The sequence below is a fragment of the Corapipo altera genome, unplaced genomic scaffold (assembly GCF_003945725.1).
Source record: "Corapipo altera isolate COAL_440 unplaced genomic scaffold, ASM394572v1 2b, whole genome shotgun sequence".
NCBI classification, from domain to species: domain Eukaryota; kingdom Metazoa; phylum Chordata; class Aves; order Passeriformes; family Pipridae; genus Corapipo; species Corapipo altera.
The window spans coordinates 25,267,145-25,285,210 of NW_020884874.1; the positions used below are offsets into that span (position 1 = coordinate 25,267,145).

Here is an 18,066-nt window from a genome sequence, read left to right on the forward strand (position 1 = left end):
GATAATGCTGGAAACCATGTAGATGAAATGCACATTTGTTATAAGATCTTCCGAAGACGACTAAATCTAATTATTAAATAGTTTAGATTATTTTTAATAGAAAATGAAGGCATAGGGAAAATATTACTATTTGAGGGAAAACCACATTTAAAGAAGGGCTGGGTGAGAAATATTATTCAGGCTTCATCCACTTCTACTGCAGTGAGTTTCAGAGGGATAACATGACCACCCAGGAAGATAAGTACCATGATGGTTAAATAGAAAGAAAATAATTTATTGAAAATAATATGCTAGACTTCAACTTGAAAAACTCATTAAAACTATTTTAGCTCATCTTCTTGATTCAGTGGGTTGATCCTTAGAAGACTTCAAGTGTGAGAGCAGCAAATTCTACAGCAACGTGACAACAGCACAGTTGAAAGCAAATTTCTTCCAGTCCCCCAGAGCACTCGAGAATGGAAGTTAGGACCCAGTATAGCAGCCAGGAGGACTGCACAGTCCTACAATAAGAGATTATTTTACTTATCTATGATGGAATACTATTGAACGTAAAGAAGCCAAGTGATATGTTAGGGGCTATAGAAGGACATTCCTTGTTATGACTTAAACAAGCATCTGTTTATTCTGTGTAGATAAATACATATCAATACTCCTCCACTATTTCCACCTTCTGCACAAAAAGGCTACAATAAAGAAAAAAATTACTTACCAGAATGGTGGCATATCCCTAAACAGCCAATTTCTAGCCCAACCCTAATACCTAACATGTCACCTACCAAGTTGTTTACTCTCTGGCAGCACAAAACTGACAACAAAGGACAGCCAACCTGTTAAAGGAATACTGTAGGTAAGGCTGCACTCAGAAAAAATGTTACGCCCACGGGCGCAGGCAACACTGAGTCTCACGCAAGCAGCCCTGTGGGGAACGATCCATTAGGGACAAAAGAGCAGAGAGGTTTGCTTGAATCCTGGACAAATTGTCTGCAGAAGACCTGCAGTTTGTCGATGGACTCTTGCAGAAGATCCTGGGTCAAGAAGAAATGCATATATATGTGTCTTGAATTTTATGAATCAGAAATGAAAAAAAAAAACCAAAACAAGAAAACCTAAAAGCCTTGAAGAAAAGAAAATTGCTATCTTGCAGATGGAAAGCATTGTGCACAAACCAGCAAGCATGTCTCTTACTGCACAGAAGGAACAGGTGATTTCAGGAAAAAAATTGTTTTGTAGGTCCCAGCACCTATTACACCAACAAAAAAGAGGAGAGTGCTAACCACCGGAGGTGGATTACCAATGTAGTCTGGTAATCCTCTTAAACATGCTAGTCTGTGTTTATGTGATGAACTGAATAAACCCTGTTCACAACCAGAGTACGTAAATAATTTCAAACCAACCCTCTACCACAAAAACCTCAATGGAGACAAGGCAAGCAGCTGTCCTGAAGTATGGCAACCAACAGGCTGGCATCTACCTCAATATGCTGATGCCGTTTGCTGACTGTTGCTTCAGTGGGACTTGCAAGCAGTGACTGCTTCTAGTTCAGGTTGTTATCGTATGCCCTCAGTCAAGCCAGGCCAGGAACATGTCCTCAGAAACAAAGATAATACTTTGCCTCACCAAGTTAGTTTTGGTCTTCATCTTCATTACAGGTACTAGAGGAAGGGAAGAACTTTATAAACATGCCAAAGCAAAAAGCCCCTTTCCTTTTCCAAAAGGAGAAATTCATCCAGGAATCATACCTAACTCCTCAAAGGAAGATCCTCCCATTTATGTGGAGACATTTGGCAAACCTGCCAGTTTGGATGCCTCTCAAGTGTAGACCAGTCATTGTCAGTAACACACCTCATTGTCTTCAATGTTATTAATACCTTCCCTTCCAAGATATCTGCAATTTCTTTCTAAAACTTACTATTTCCTAGGTGCCCTTTGTTAAGCTAATTTAAAAAAAAAGTTACAATGGGAACATAATTTTCTGCCTTCAGGACCCCAATTATTATGCAATGACATCCAAGTTAAGCCATATAAAACTGGAGAAGGAAGAAAAAAACCATACACTTTACATAGCAGGCAGCAGTTGATGCAAAAGATCAAAAAAATAAACTTAGGTAAGCAAATATATTATTGATGGTCAGTCCATCAAAATTCTCCAGAAGTTATTAGAAAGTCAGATTACCTAACTATGGAAGGTTTTTCCCTCAGAATGTTTAAAACATTTTAAACACAGACAGGGTCAAAAAAAGCTCTCCACATCTTACAGGGAGATTTGTTGTTTGGACAACATAGCTTCTAGTCACATATTGGGTAATCTGGGCCAACTAACAAGACAGAAGGGTCTCTCTTCCTAAATGCTCTAGTCCATTTTCACATGTGTCTCGTCTATATGGCCTCCAGGACCCACATTAAGCAAGTGATGCAGGAAGAGCTCCAAGATGAAATCATTCTCAGAAACCCTTATCTTGCTATTCTCTTTCACCACTATTGCATTCCATGGATCACAGAGCATATCAATAGTGGATTTAATCAGAAACAAGACATTTCTTCTGGTTTTCTTCTGTCATACTTGTAACATGCCACATGAAAAATAGGCGAGTTTGATGTTTGTATTAAAATGTGACTGCTGCACACTGCACAGCCTGATAAACAGCTGTCAGCTCTTCCTTTACAGGCAAAAAAGTGGAAGTAAAGTTCCACTGTAAATAAAGAGATCAGAGAGAATTCAAAGTAGTAATCTGAGAAATATAACTTGGAAATGAGGGGTAAAATGAGCATTTTATTTCCATGCATTTTCCCATGTTTACAGAGCTTTTTGGACTTTTCCTAAAGAGCTATATAAGGCTCAACAGTCCAACCACACTTTCATTTTCTACACCCCTCCTTCCTCCCCCTGCCCATCCTTTCACTGACAAAGCTATATTTAAAACAAAACAGAACAAACATACAAAAAAAAAAGTTTTTTTTAAAAAAGGAGGACTGGCCAGCTTTGCATGTCTTATTCTTTATAGTCACTTGGGACAGACTACCACGTTAATGTGATGACTTACAGATTTTGCGCCATCCAGCATCCTGCCCTGCCACACTAGTTCTTCCTAAAACTCCAGGAGGAATGCATCACTTCAGCAGACCCGAGATGGGAATCTGTTCTGAGAAACAAGCTCTGCACCCCAAAGAAACGGCTAAACAACCCGACAAAAGGTGGGAGAGGGGCAGGATTTAAACCTGCCATTTGTTTCAACTCGGGCTGCTGCAGAAGCAGGGAGCTGGGGGGCTCTGTGCCCCAGAGGGCAGCAGCCTGCCCCAGACTGCCTGCCGCCTCCGAGGAAGTTCTCCCAAGCATACGGCTCACTGGCAGAAATGAGGTCAGAGCACTGCCCGCAGCTTACAGCAGAGCTGAAAGCCTGAAGCCAGCTTACCGAATAAAGAGAAAAGCTGCACCGAGAGCAGCTGCTACCTCTAGGCTAATAGAGCTAGGTACCCAAGGATGAGACATCCTCCTCACTCGAGACCGGGAAACATTACTTTAGTGTTTTCTTAGAGGCACATCTGTATCTGTGCTTCGAGGTAAAAGCCAGGACTTCATCTAAAGGCTCATGAAAACCTGCAAATTGGTTAGGAAGGGCTGCAAAACATCACTGAGGCTGCATTTAAAAAAAAAGAACGGAGAGGTTTGTTTCCTACTCTCCATCCCTCAAATACAAAGCTGTATTACATTATAGACATTTATATCACAGTCCAGTGATACCTGCTAACTTACTCCCTAATACTCACACATGGAGGTCTCTTCAAAATGAAGACTGAAATGAGATTTGCCTACTATTTGATCAACAGTACAATCATAGGAGAAGAAATCGAAGCTCAGATACAAAAAAGTCTGTAATAAACTTGGTAAAGAAGGTAATTCTCACCTGGTGTCTACTGTTTCTGTTAACTTAATTTTTCAGTATGTGAAAGGGTTAGTATGTTACCTTTGGGACTACTGGAAGTGGAGAATTAGTTGCATTACCATCCTCTCTTTCTCTGCAGTCTGTTAAAACACACAGTATCTGTGCAAAAATTCAAATCCAGCACCAGCAGGAGCAATTCAATGGACTGCACAATACACCAGTTTAAACCAACAGCAGCAAACTGTTTCTTTAATCTTTTGAGGTAGAAAAGTCTTCACCACCATAACCACAACCACAGTTTTCTCAAAAGAAAACATTCCCAACTGGACTGGTGCTGGGAGTGCCAGGAGGAGGGAGTAAGGGAGTGGTAAACAAGTGAAAGAAGTGATGAAAACTTAAAACTCTGAGAACAGACCACTGAATAGTCTTTAATACAGCAAGGAAAACAGAGTGACTTTCATTAAAAGTGACCTCTCTTTATATATTAATCCCCTCCTTATTATATTAAAATTATCCTCTTCTTTTTTGTGAGGGTGAAAGAGGACAATCTTCATGAATTCTGTAGGCAGAGACTCAAAATCCAAACACATATAGCTGGTTATTTAGCCTTGTGCCTAAAAACCTGCATGTGGAAAGACAGCTCCTTGGCAATCAGGGATAAGCACGATGAAGACATAGAGACTGTGCTCTTACAGAACTTGATTTATTGAGGGACAGCTCACCAAGACCAACAGTTGTTCTATCTCCCGCAACATAAACACCAAGCACAGTTTTGTCAACATGTAAAGGTAAACTTGTTTTTTAAGTGGTATCTTATTTATTTCAATTTGCTATTTCATTCTTTGTTGTACGTATCTGATTGCAACAACTAAAACACCCTGTACCAATTCAGCTACACACTCCAAAATCTATTCGAAATTCTACTACAGTAGGAGAAGGCGGCAGTAAAAGGGAAATACTGGAAAGGATAATGAATACATATAAAATATATGCTGGTCTATATTCAGATAATACATTGTCTCAACAACAAAATCCCAATGCAAAATACAGAAAATAAAACTAAATATATGTACACTGAACATCTTCAATTATTAAAGAAAACACAGGCAGCCAGAAAAATGCAGTGGTAAATTTTATGCCAGGAAATATCAACGAACTTATTTTCTTACCTCTGTGGAAAACAATGTATATTAATTTAAAGGCCATAAGAGAATACTGCTATATTGCAACTGGCCATGAGGTGTAATTTACAAGACCACTAAAATTTGGAATATATACTGCTCATACAGGAATAAATAAAAAAAAAAAAAAAACACGACAAAAAACCAAAACCAAACCAAACAACAACAAAAAAAACCCCAGCACATCACCAAAAAACCCTTACCAAACAGATTAAGTAGTACTTTTCAGACTTGACAACATGATCACTTAATTCTAAATGCTATTCTATTTGCATTGTAGAGTTTTTCTTATAACAGGATTTGTGCTTTTATATTCTAAAACATTCATGCAGACAACTTTGTCTATGAACAGCCATCGGATTAACGAATCATAAAATACATGACTATTACATGATCAGGTATCTTTCGATAAACTCACTATTCTGTTTAACTTACTGCCAAATTTCAAAGGTATGCATAAAATTATTTCTGGGATATTAATTTAGCTCTCAGAATAACATTAAAAGAAAACCAGCATTGAGTAATAAGGAGAGTGGTAAGAGGAGCAACAATAGTTACGATCACTAATCTCCTGTAACAAAATAGTTTTTATCAGCCTGCATTCCAATAGTTTTACTATCAAGCTAATTAATTGACTCCTATGCCAATATCTAAATGCCAAGCAATTAATGGCACTGAACTATAAAAGGCTTTGTCTTTGCTCTTGTAGAGTTATTTTATAAAGCAAATGCAATTCTGTCACTTCGCTGATTTAATGCAGGCTTTGTGAGGTTAATATTCCCAGGCAATTGTAAAATAAAGAACTCCTTTAATTAACCTTCTGTGATTTAAATACTGAGAGAAATCAGAACGTAGAAACTTTAAATAATACCACCATCATAACAAAAACAATAACACTTTATGGATAAAAGCCAAACCACTGATTTGATAACTTTGAGAAATACATCTGAACACATGTATCTTACTGTATTTCTAAACTCATTAAGAAGACTTTTCTCTAAGTATAACATAATAAATCCATGGTAGATTTTACATAGTTTTTGAAGCTGAGCTGAAAAATGTTTCCTTTCAGGATTATTTACTTATAAATACCGAAGCTTTTCATTTGAAGAAATGATTCAGCATCCCCACCTTTTGCACTAGAATGCTTCGCAGAGATTTTTGTTACAGACACAGGACATTGCCTGCTAAATCTACAAACTAATTGCATGTAAGTAACTGACCACTTAAAAATAAAGGAGCAAAACAGGACTTCCCTTTTCCTCCCAGACTAAGTTTTCTGTCTTTCCAATTTAGGTGAAAGGAGGCTTTTATTGCCAGAGTTTCTTTATTATATTGTACGCTAACTTCATTTTAGTACATGAAAAAATCATCAGGACTCAGGCCTTTCAGCATTGCGCACTTAAAAGCACAGGAGCTGCAATATGTCTGCCAGGTTCAGAAAGATACAAAAACATGGGAATAAAAATTAAAAACCAGCAGGGTACAGGTGGTCATGAATATTCCTGCCAAACAGGTTTGCAGCATGCTCTGACCTATCTCCTCCGACTATCCGGTCAGATATCATCAAACCCCCATCAGCAGCAGATGCCTCAAGAGGTGCACTTGCTGGTTTCTCAGGAGAAGAAAGCCAACCTTCAAAATTCCTCCTTCAAATGGAAAAGCCTGCTTTCAGCAGAAAGCCATTAAGAGATGAACACACATACTGCGAAAATGTTTAACTAAAATGAGGGAACTTTAAACCAAAGGTGACATACAGTTGTTGAGACAACTCCAAGGCAAACAAATACTTTCACTGACAGTCCTTTGGCAGATTATAAAACAGACGTATAAACAAGTTTGCTACATTTTATACATGAACAGTAGTACCACTTTGCAAGATAAAGTACTTCTCCTTTCCCAGTAATATTCACTTAACAAATCCAAGTTACTACAAAGACAGATATGTGTAATGGGTAATTAAACATGCTAACTTTAACAACTTCAGACCTAACAGACTGGAGTTGGATTTTTATTTGCATAAATTGATCACCATGTCTGTAAACACTCTCTTTAAAATAATAGGGCCAAGAAAGTCTTCTCTAAATCTGAATTCAGATTTCTGGGTTTGGTCAACAAGCCTTCAGCAAAAATAAGCCTGCACTGCTGTGAGTGCTGGTCTGTGCTATGCCCTCAATTTTGTGTTTGTGCTCAGGTGTGAGTTTACAGACAATTATACTTGCTTTTTCTGCCTGACTCTATTCTTGGTAGCTACTTGGCTCTGGAAGATTATTCTCCAAGTCTGACAAGACAGCACCTATTATAATCTTATAAATATAGAGAGAAATCGCTGAAAAAAGAGAGAAGTTCAACACATTTCCTGGAGGGATATAAGCAATGCTAAGCAAATAGAGCAGTCCCCAGATGGGCAATAATCAGCCATTCCCACTACTGGGAAAAGCTGTAGCACAACAGGAGTCACAGTTTCACTGAACTCCTGAGCTGAATAATACACACAGATAAATAACCTTATGCTTAACACTTATTTGCTATCCTAGCAGTATCATGATTATGAAATACAATTTGATAAAAGCAGAACTCTAACTGGCAAAGAATTCAATCCATTGAACCTACACAGGTTCAAACATCATTTGCCCTTCATGAAAATATCATGTGCTTAAGAAAGGCTCAAAAAGGATAAATCACTTTTATGCACAAGATCAGTATGGTTCTTAAGTATTTCAACAGTTTTTAGGTCACTTTGGTGTTCAGCAGGTGCTGGTCACGCGTGGCTTGTCTAGAAGCCAGGATTTAAGTCATGATGTGTGAGTTTGGAAGACAGTTGCTGAAAACTGGCTCCCCTTCCCTGCTCGCCCCAAATCCAGCCAAGCTTTAACTACAGATGTGAGAAGTCAAGATTGTGCTCTGCCTTTTGGTATCTACCTGACCTCTCTGAAGTAGGCTGGCAACAGAAGGTTCAGCATACCAAAACGGATGTTTTCACACAAAGTTACACTGTTGGTGTTCCTTGTTTCTAGTTTCAACCCATAAAGGAGGCTGAAAAGGCTGGCAGAAGTATGTATCTGTATGAGTTCTTAGTGTTATAAATCTGGGGTTGAATGTTTTAAAGGAACCACTTCTCCCCTGTACCTCTTTACTCGGGAAAGAATACAATTTCTTCTAAGCTAAAAGCAAGTCCAGCATTTCAAGACAGTGTGAGTATACACTGAGCGCTAGGCATCTCTGTTCCTGAGAGGATGAAAGCCATGACGGTTTTATGGTACACAACAAGTAGTGGTGTCAGCCGCTGCTGCTGATGGCAGGCAACAATCTCTTCTGAACATTAAATTTGATTATGAGTTCTCATATAACTGTAATAACCAGCTTCCACAAAGAATGCTTTCCTATATGCCTGGCAGCAAATGTCAGATTAACATACAAGCTTCTTCTTTTCCAGATTTCCTGTGGTTCATAACACAACAAATATTAAGTGCAACCACTCATCTAGTGGTAGATAATTACAGACACAAAAGTTAAAAGGACAGAAGGACAAATGATTTTTATTATAACTTTAAGACATAAGCATCTGTATGTTACTCCTTAAAACAAGTTTAAATTAAATTCTGCAGGATTTGAGACTAAACTACATACAGTACAGACTGCTAATTCTGTGCCAATTTCTAGTAGCTTACGAGTGAAGATTTTATTATAAAGAGTAATTATGTTGAGGTACACAACTTAAATCTGGACTCAATGAGGACTGTCTGTATTACTTACTAGTGAATTTGGTTTTTGCATGTATCCCAGTTATTCCTAACATACATTTTTGTATAGTGTTATACCCCAAAACAGCTTGACAATGTTAATTAACATGCTGCTTGCTATACAGTTAAAAGAACTTTAGCAGCTCACACTGAATTAAAAAACAATCCTTCATCTTCATTGTACCAAAATCACTTTAATAATTTGATGCATTTTGCCACAATACAATTTGTTCTGTTTTCATGACAGTCTTACAGCTTGGACATGAAAACAGATTAATTAGTTTCACATTTTGTTCACATTTTCATAGACTGTTTCAAATTAGGAATTGTTTTAGCTGTCCTACCTTGCACTGATTCAACACTCGAAACAGATGTCTATGAAAGAACGTTCTCATCATCATCTCAGTCTTGCAACTGAGACTAGTTCCAACCATCGATCCCAGTTCAGGGAAATGGAGAGAAGTCACAGCCCCTTGCGATAGTATCAGTGGTCCCTAACCCTCTGCTTGGAGACACTGACTGAGGTGTCACCAGAGATGCTTCCCACCTTCTCACGTACACTGCCTTCCTACTTTGGATGCCTTTCTACCTGGGACTACTAAAATGAGTCACAGATTCTTGCTGGCTCAAACTGTGTTCGTCTCCCTGGCCCACTTTCAGAAAATAAAACCACCGGTTACTCTACTGTTTATTCATCCTGCACAATTTGCATTGGTAAATATCTCGCCAAGATCAGTAGGTTATGTATTATAGTGGGGGACAAACAAGGTTTTGGCCAGTTTTAAGAACATTAAAATAAAACCTGACAGTGAGGGAGCCTTGCTTGCTTGTTCATAAAACATTTTCTCCTTTTACATAAAAGTAGAGTAAAGACTGAGCCTGAACTACTGGACTGTTCCTTTAAGGCATTTAAAAAAAACCCCTAGTAACCACAAGAAAATGAAGTAAGAACACACACAAAACCACTTTGTGAACAGTTAACTGGAAGGACCAATGCCCCAGAAAAGGGCACATGCACGCTCCACCTCAAGGACCTGCCACACTTTTTCCCCTCTTAATCTCATGCCTGCACGTGAGAAAGGGGATCAGCATGTATAATCCCACTCTGTTCTGGAAATTTGCAAGCAGAAAGCTTCCAGAAATGTGTAAAACAAAGGACAGCTTCATTCAGAGTAACAGCAGCGGGTGTAGAATAAAATCATTACTTTTGTTTAACTAAGAGTGAGACCATAACTATTTTTCAGATCCATTTTATCTGTGAAAAAGCGATATGGTCCCAACTCATAAAAAAACACAATAAAGCTCAAAGGCATGATCCTATCTCAATACATGTGAACACATGCTACATAAAACAAGAAAATATATAAACATGGCTGTTTACAAGCCAGTTGTAATGCCAGGAAAGCATAATAACCAAAAATATACATCACACTATCTTAACAAAATAATGTTTAATGATGACAGTTTAAGTTTGCAATTACATGACATTCTTGAGCAAAATATCACTTCTACTTATGGCAAAATATTTAAAACTGCAAAAACAACTGAAGCATTTATTCATTTATATGCGATTTCAAGATGAAAAACCCTGCCAAGGGCAACACCACAGTAGTGGAGCACATCTTTCTTTCTCTTTTTTCTTTTAAAGAGCAATAAAGGTAAAAGAAGTTTAAAAAAAAAAAGGCAGTATCTACATCTACTGGCAATATCTACAATATCTAATGATCAACGAATCTGCTACTGCAATAAATTTGCTTAAAATAAAGCTCTTCCTTTAATGGTTTTTACACAGCAGGCTCCTGATATGAAGAGGGGATGACTGATGCTGGCTTACAATATGGCTCTACAGTAAACTGTGCCAGTATTACTGTCAAATCACCTCTTATGAAACTCCCTTTCTGCCCACCATGCAATCAATTTAACAAACATCTAAACAACTTAACAGTTCAAACATTCAAACAAATCCCATTCTCCTCCTTCCCCTCTATGCTTATTAGAAGAATGAAAGTCACAAGTCACTGGAACTGTCCCAGAAATTGTTTTATCTGTTTACTTTTATTAGACAAGATTGCATATTGAATTCAAGTGAGTCAAGGAAAAGCAGCAATGGTTTCATACTTCCACAATGTCTGAGAAATGAAGCTGAGTACCAATTCTAAGGCACAACACAGAGTTATACCTGACTGCAGGAGCTTGCTCACATTCTGTCTAAAAGAGCAAAAATAAAATATTATCTGTAAGAAATTTTGCATCAGTTTCCTCCCCATAACAGAATACCCAGAACATCACACTACAGGGTTTTACATAAAAGGAAACCAGTGGCGAGAAAAAGTCCATCATCCAGCCAGAATAAACACTACTTTCTGCTTTATAATCTCCAAAACAAGTAGATTGACATAAATCTACCAGGGAAATGAAGAAAATACAGTAGGGAAAAGAAGGCAAATTAGAGAAGCCCTCTTTCTCCAATCTGGCATCTCCATTCTCCATCCTGAAGTAAAACCAGTTTAATCACACTTACATCACAAAATCAGTATAGAAAGACAAAAAAACAGTTAATGAAGAATATATAAAACATGAAGGAAATTCATTTGCAAGCTGGAAAAAGCAAGCACAAGTAAGGATGACAGACAGAAAGGATGACAGATTGTATGACTGAGACTACCTCGGTTTCCTAATTGACAGGATTATATAAACAGGATGTACTGATATTTTTAAGAGTAGAAATAAGAAAGATACACCACCTGGTGCAACAGGTAATATATGATTCTGTAGTTTATTTTTATCCTGTATTTAGAATGTATAAAGCCAGTATTAAGTTAGAGCAACACAATCACATATGTTCAAGGAGACCTTCAGAGAGGGATCATATCGTCAAACCTCTAGTTCAAAGCAAGTCTAGCAAGAACAGGGTGCTTGGGGGCCTCGTCTAGTTGAATTTCTCCAAGGATGGAAATTCCAGTCTCTCTGGAATTTTGTGTGTTTTCTCATTTTCAGGTTTGTGGGCTTTTTTTCTTTTACCAAGTTGCAACTTCCCTTTTCCCAGTCTGTCCCCACTGTCTCTTGTCCTTCCAGTGTACCCCAGAGATAAGTTTGGCTCTGCTCTCACCCACATTCCCCCACTTAGTGGCTCCTAAGACTGTATGAGTACCTACTCCTATTTCTCTTGCTAAAATTCTAATCATAAAAATTCTAATTTTTTAACTATTTTTGAAAGGTAATCAGTCTCATATAAGCAGAGACATGTATGCTTAAATAAGGACAGTTTTTAATTTTTTTTTTTGTCAGCAGAAGAATTTGATATATGCTCTCAACTTTTTTGTTACTCTGGTATTAATTTTTGTTTTGTACACTGGCTGCCACTTGACAGTAATTATGCTACAGATTATCATCAGATAAAGAACACTGTTGCTGAAGTGTCAGAAGTATTGACTTCAATTTTCTTGTGTCAGGAATTGGTTTCTAGATTAGCAGTTCCCAAAGAATGGAAAAGCACACAGTGGTGAGGTTTTACAGAGAAACATTAGAGAGGAAGTGTTCACCTCATGACTTGGCTTGAGACAGGGGGATGAGCAGCAATGGAACCTATCTGGAGATAGGGAAAGATGCAAGCCCCAAGGTGTTTGGGACTACTTATTATTTATACAAAATAGTCCCATCTACACACAGATACTCCAGGAAAAAAACCAGTATAATTGAGAACCTGGGATCAGAGTTCAAACTTTAAGAGGCTGATCACTACTGAAAACAGACATTCACAAACAATCAAGAATTCAGGTGAAATTCTTACAACTAAGGATTATCAACTGCAAGGCTGTATTAGTGAGGACCTAAGGCATCAATCTCAACTTGCAGATTGAGGCAAAAATGCCTACTGACCTTCTTCAGATACCTGTATTACCCTTGGAGCCTGGATTTAGACTCTCCTGCAAAATCCTCAAAAAAGAAATTTCAGAATCAAGAGAATATTCTGAGTTGGAAGGAACCCACAAGGCCAGACTCCAGCTCTTAACTAAGTGGCCCATATGGGGATCAAACCCATGATCTTGGTGTTATCAGCACCATGCTCTAACCAACTGAGCTAATCACAGGGTCATTTTGGCTAGATCGAGGCTGGTATCTTCTACCTGTGAATCTGTTCTCACCTTTCTCTTCATCCCAGTTCTCTGAAGTCCAAAATATATGGAAGGCTTTACTCTAATTTTGCCTTTATCCTTCTATGATACCTCTCACTTCACTGCACAAACCTTCACTTTACCAGCTGTGAGAGAAAATTATGTAATTGGAATACCTATCAACAGATAAATCAGTACCCTGTTATACTTTAAATCCTATATATAGTTGGTATGTTTTGTGTATTTTTTAAACCAAAATACTCAATCCACTCAACTGACAGTATTTAAAATGAGGAGGTGTCCAAGACAGCAAAAAAACCCATTTCAATTTCACAAACTGTGATATGTAGACATTGGAGCAGCTGTGTTTCTTCTGTCTCATAGGCTGTATTACTAGGACTTTATCTGCCAAGACTTTACCAAGATGCTTATGAACAGTATTTTCAAGTCATAGACAAATCAAGCATTTAATGGCAAAGTAAAAAGGGAGAAAATTAAATTTAAAGACACAACTGTAATCTTTAAAGTTGCAGTTACATATAATCCAAAAGATGGAAAGTGGTGACATTTACAAGAATATCATAGATACAATTAAGAATTCTATTTCATAAACCATCCAGCATTTTAATGAAAAAAGTTATTCTCAATGGAATTTTAAAATGTAGATGAAGAAAAATTAACATGTAATTACACAGTGAAATTATCATAGCTTTATTTTAAAGTCAAAGGAGGGGAGCCTCCAGTATCATTGCCACTTACAGCATCTTTTGTTAGTTTATTTTACACACTATTTTTATTTCAAGCTAAGATTTCTACACTGCACTAGCATTATCCCAAAATGTTAATCAGCCATGCCTGACAGAATTCCCCAGTGATCTGCAGCAAGTGCTGATGCTTCCACTAATACCCAATCTTGAGCAACTCACTTTTGTTAGATTTCCCAGGATGGTGAGTATGCTTTAGTTTCATCCTTCCATTTCCAAATCACCTCTCCGTGATTAACAGACCTGAGACTACAGACAGAACTGAGCCTACACGTTCAACTGCATCAGGTACGCACATCCATTTTGTTCAGCATCTAAAATCTGAGTGTTTTTCCAAGCTCTGGGAACCAGACCCGTACACTATCACTTCTGATCTCAGTTAAAAACAGAATCACTTTAAATTAATTTTAATGGTTAATATATAAAGCACAATTCAAAACCAGCAATGGATATCAAATTATGCAGTTTCACTAACTCAATGTGCAAACTGACAACATTGAAATTAATAGCTGTAATATCCATTTAAAATATCTTTTACGAAGTTCCCTTGACAAAGCAGCTCCGAAATGCTTTGAACTCATCTACTCTCAAATGAAGTAACAAAAAACCCAAAACAGTAGTGACCACGTTAGATGCAGGAGCTCTCAACAACATCTGACTTTGAGGGGAAAACAAAATAAAAGCAAAAAAACCCTCCAGCCTCCACTGACATTTCATCAAGAAACTGTTACTTCTTTATGAAACCAAAATTAATAGTTGCTAGGGTATATACAGTGGCCTTATATGAAATAAAGCCTTAAATTGTGTCTGTATTTGTGTGTACATCCCTAAAGACTCTTCAGAAGGATATGGTCTGATTCCATGTTTATTTAATTTTGCTTAATTTATTATTTCATTATTGCTATTTAATTAACACTGTTCCCTCAAAAAGGTAAGGGGTGGGTTTTGTTCATGTCACACAGATCATTTTTACACTTCCACCTCCGGGGCGACTGTCAGTAGCAGAGGACAGCACTTACCTGCTGAGCCTGGTACCTCTGCTGAGCCTGCGACAGATACTGTGCCTGGGGCGGCAGGTGCTGAGGCTGCGGCTGCTGGTTGTAGTACGGCTGCTGGCCCTGCTGGCAGTAGCCACTTACACCTTGTTGACCATACTGAGGCGGGATCTGTTGGAAGAGCCAAGCAAAGCAAATGCATGAGTTGAAACAGAAGGACATGAATCAAGCTATGTCACATCTGTACGGCAACCTCATCAGAAGGGGTATCCTGAGCTATACACCTGACCCAGTGGTCCCACTCTTACTCAGCAGTTAATGCGAGCCCTTACAGCCCCTTGCCTGAGCAGGAGGAGTAAGCCCAAGTGCTCTGTATAGTTACTCTTTTCAGGAACAACTTCTAAGGAAAATGCTGTGCTTCAGAACATCACAATCCTGTAATGCCCAGCCTTAAAATACAGAAGCATTTATTTTAAATGTTTGCTCTCCATGGGCACACTACTGAGGCAGATCAACAGAGGAATCATTCTGATGCACTGATCCAAAAGCATAATTTGGGAAAAAAAAAGGAAAAAAGGTAGAACTCTAAAATACACATTGAAAGGTAAACACTTTTTGTCTCTTTTTTTTGAGCAACCCAGTACTAATATTTATTACATATTTTGCCTGCAACCCTCAGGTTTTTAGTGTTTGTGTGTTTAAGCCTTACACAAAAGTCTTGGGGTTTGGCAGGATTTTGGTTTCACCAACTTCAATCTCTCTCAATCTCCTTCCCCCCTACTAAGATATATATTTTTTTAAAAATAACAACAAAACACCAGTGCAACACAAAATAACCTGTTACACACCAATCAGTACATGTATCAAATACTGAGAACCCACATACACCAAGAATTTAAGTTAGAACAAAAAACAAGTCAATTACAATGTCAGAGGAGTTTTCTACATCAGTTTAGTATGTAAGTCTTGTATCAACAGACACTGCCATTTTCTTGAGATAATTGAAAGAGCACACTTCTAACATACTCCTGATATTGTGTTTATATTGCCCCGATTTTATGTATCTGTGCTTTTCCCCACACTCTGGAATTTAGTATCATTTTCAGACAAATGACAGAGACAGCACAGGACTTCTCTCTTCTAGAATGGACCTGTTGGTCCTGCACATCCCTGCCCTAAGCAAGTGTCTCAGATACCCGAGCACATCTGAAATGCTTTCATCTCTGAACTGCTCCCACCAAGTTTCTGATAGACAGATAAATCTGTTTACTCAACACATAAACACATACCTGTTCTACCTAATGTTAACTTACTACGTTAATTCAACAATACAGTAGTATTTGCTGGGTGATAACAGTAATAATACAAAGTCAAGTTTAAATGCCTGTTTAGGCTGTTTTTATTACCACAACTTGATCTGCTCTATTACTTCTGCCAGAAGCCGGCCGTGCTAACTCCTAAGGTCAGTGCTGTAACCCCACTTCTGCACTTGTTCTCTTCACTTGCGCTTCTGTTTTCTTTCACCATCATTTCACAGGCAGTTAGATTTTTCTGTGACCAAAGCAACCCTTTCTGATAAATAGCCTCTCCCTGCTGATGCATAAATGAGGCCTTTATAATGCAAACTAAGAAGGGCGTGTTGGAATATCATCAGGCAAACAGACAGCTGGAGTCTGGGATCTGACAGAAGACCACATGGTTATTTGCCCGTCAGCTGCAAAGGTCACAGAGCCTGGACTGGTTCCTAGGCAATGCTGAGGAGAAACCTATGTTGTGGTCCATCTGGGTAACACTAGTAACTTCCTAGTAACACTAGGAAGAAAAGGAAAGATATCCTGACAGCAAAATATGGGCTTCTGGAAAAAAGAAAAAAGAGAACTTGGGATGTCCAGTTGACAGGATGGTGACAAAGCGAAAGATCAGGTTCATGAAGAACCAGAATATTTCTAGAATAAAGATACTTGTTTAGGAGGGCTGGAGTTCACCTGAAGATAGGAGCCAGGTTGCTGGTACCTAAGGATCAAGAAAGTGAAATTTTAAAATTAAGAGAGGGGATTAGAAGAGCACATGGTTCAAAAGCATGGCATTGCTATGCCAAATGAAGACACAGAGATTCTGGGTCATCAAGTGAAGATGCTGAGAAGAATCAAAGAACGAAAACAGACACACAGTGACTACAGAGTAAATAGAATGTTGAGAAGAAATTCCAACAATACATTGACTTCTACACAAAGAGGGGGGACTGGAACATCAAGCTGCAAACAAAAACACTAGCAACAGTCATATCAGAAATACAGTAGAAAGGAAACAATTAGTGGGTCACTAGTTTGCATCATCCTAGGATACAAATTCATAGGGAAGACAGCTGATGACAAAGTAACTTTATATGCTACATAGCATTTAGAAACAAATCAAAATAAAACTCCACCTCACCAAGCAGCAGAGGTCTGGAGCTTGGTCAGATCAGGAAAAGTCAGTGCTGGAACCACCAGGCATGGCCATACTACAGCAATGCTGACAGCAGCACAGTAAGCAAGATCAGTAAAGGCACGCTGCAAGATTGATTAGAGGGAGATTTCAACTCCTCCCACATAGACTGAGTAAGCATACTACAAAGCAGAAACCAAAGTATCAGATAACTGTCAAAGGTTGTTCCATGGAGCTGCTAGTTAGGGAACCTGCATGAGAAGCCACTGCCTTTGGCTCAGTCCAGAGCAGCAGAAATCACCTACTTCTACACCCTACAGCTGCAGAACCACTATGCACCAGTGACCATAATAGAGTTAAATTAAGCATCCCTACAGGAACAATGAAACCCAAATAATCTACTACGGTTGTGCTTAATTTCAAAAAGTGTAACTATATAAAAAAGAGAAAGCTTGTTGAAAAGAAGCTCTAATAGATAGCTACGAGAAATAAAATCTGACTGACAGCATCAAAGCTGCTTAACAACAACCACATGGAAAGCACAGAAATAATATTCACCGCCTATTCAGAAAGACTTGATAAGAGCAAAGGGACACCAGCATGGCTCATTGCGGCTTTCTAGAAGCAAAAAGACATCCCCTTCAATAAGCCAGCACCAGGTCCGAATGAGGAAAACAGAAAAGACTGTAAACTCCAGCACTTCAAATGTAATAAGGCAGGCCAGAAAGAACTGGTGAAACAGCTAGGAAAGGGAATCAAATGAGTAATGATTCATTTTTTCAAACACATCAGAAGTAGAAAGTCTGCCAGAGAGTCTGAAGTGACAAATGATAATGGAGGTTTAAAAGGAGATACAGAGAACACAGTGCCATGACAGAGAAGCTTAACAAATTTTTGTTCTCGCTCTGGAAAAATCTTGGGGGGTTCCCATGCTGGAGTCCTCCTTTGTGAAGAACTTGA

The 18,066-nt window shown here is 38.4% G+C and overlaps 1 protein-coding gene across 1 annotated transcript in view; it reads right to left on the reverse strand.

Moving 5' to 3' along the window:
* Nucleotides 1-18,066, reverse strand: part of ARID1B (AT-rich interaction domain 1B) — a 323,199-nt gene that overhangs the window by 228,740 nt on the left and 76,393 nt on the right. Inside the window, exon 4 of the mRNA XM_027632627.1 lies at nt 14,704-14,850. Coding sequence (XP_027488428.1) covers nt 14,704-14,850 — 147 coding nt within the window. The remainder of the gene's footprint in view (nt 1-14,703; nt 14,851-18,066) is intronic.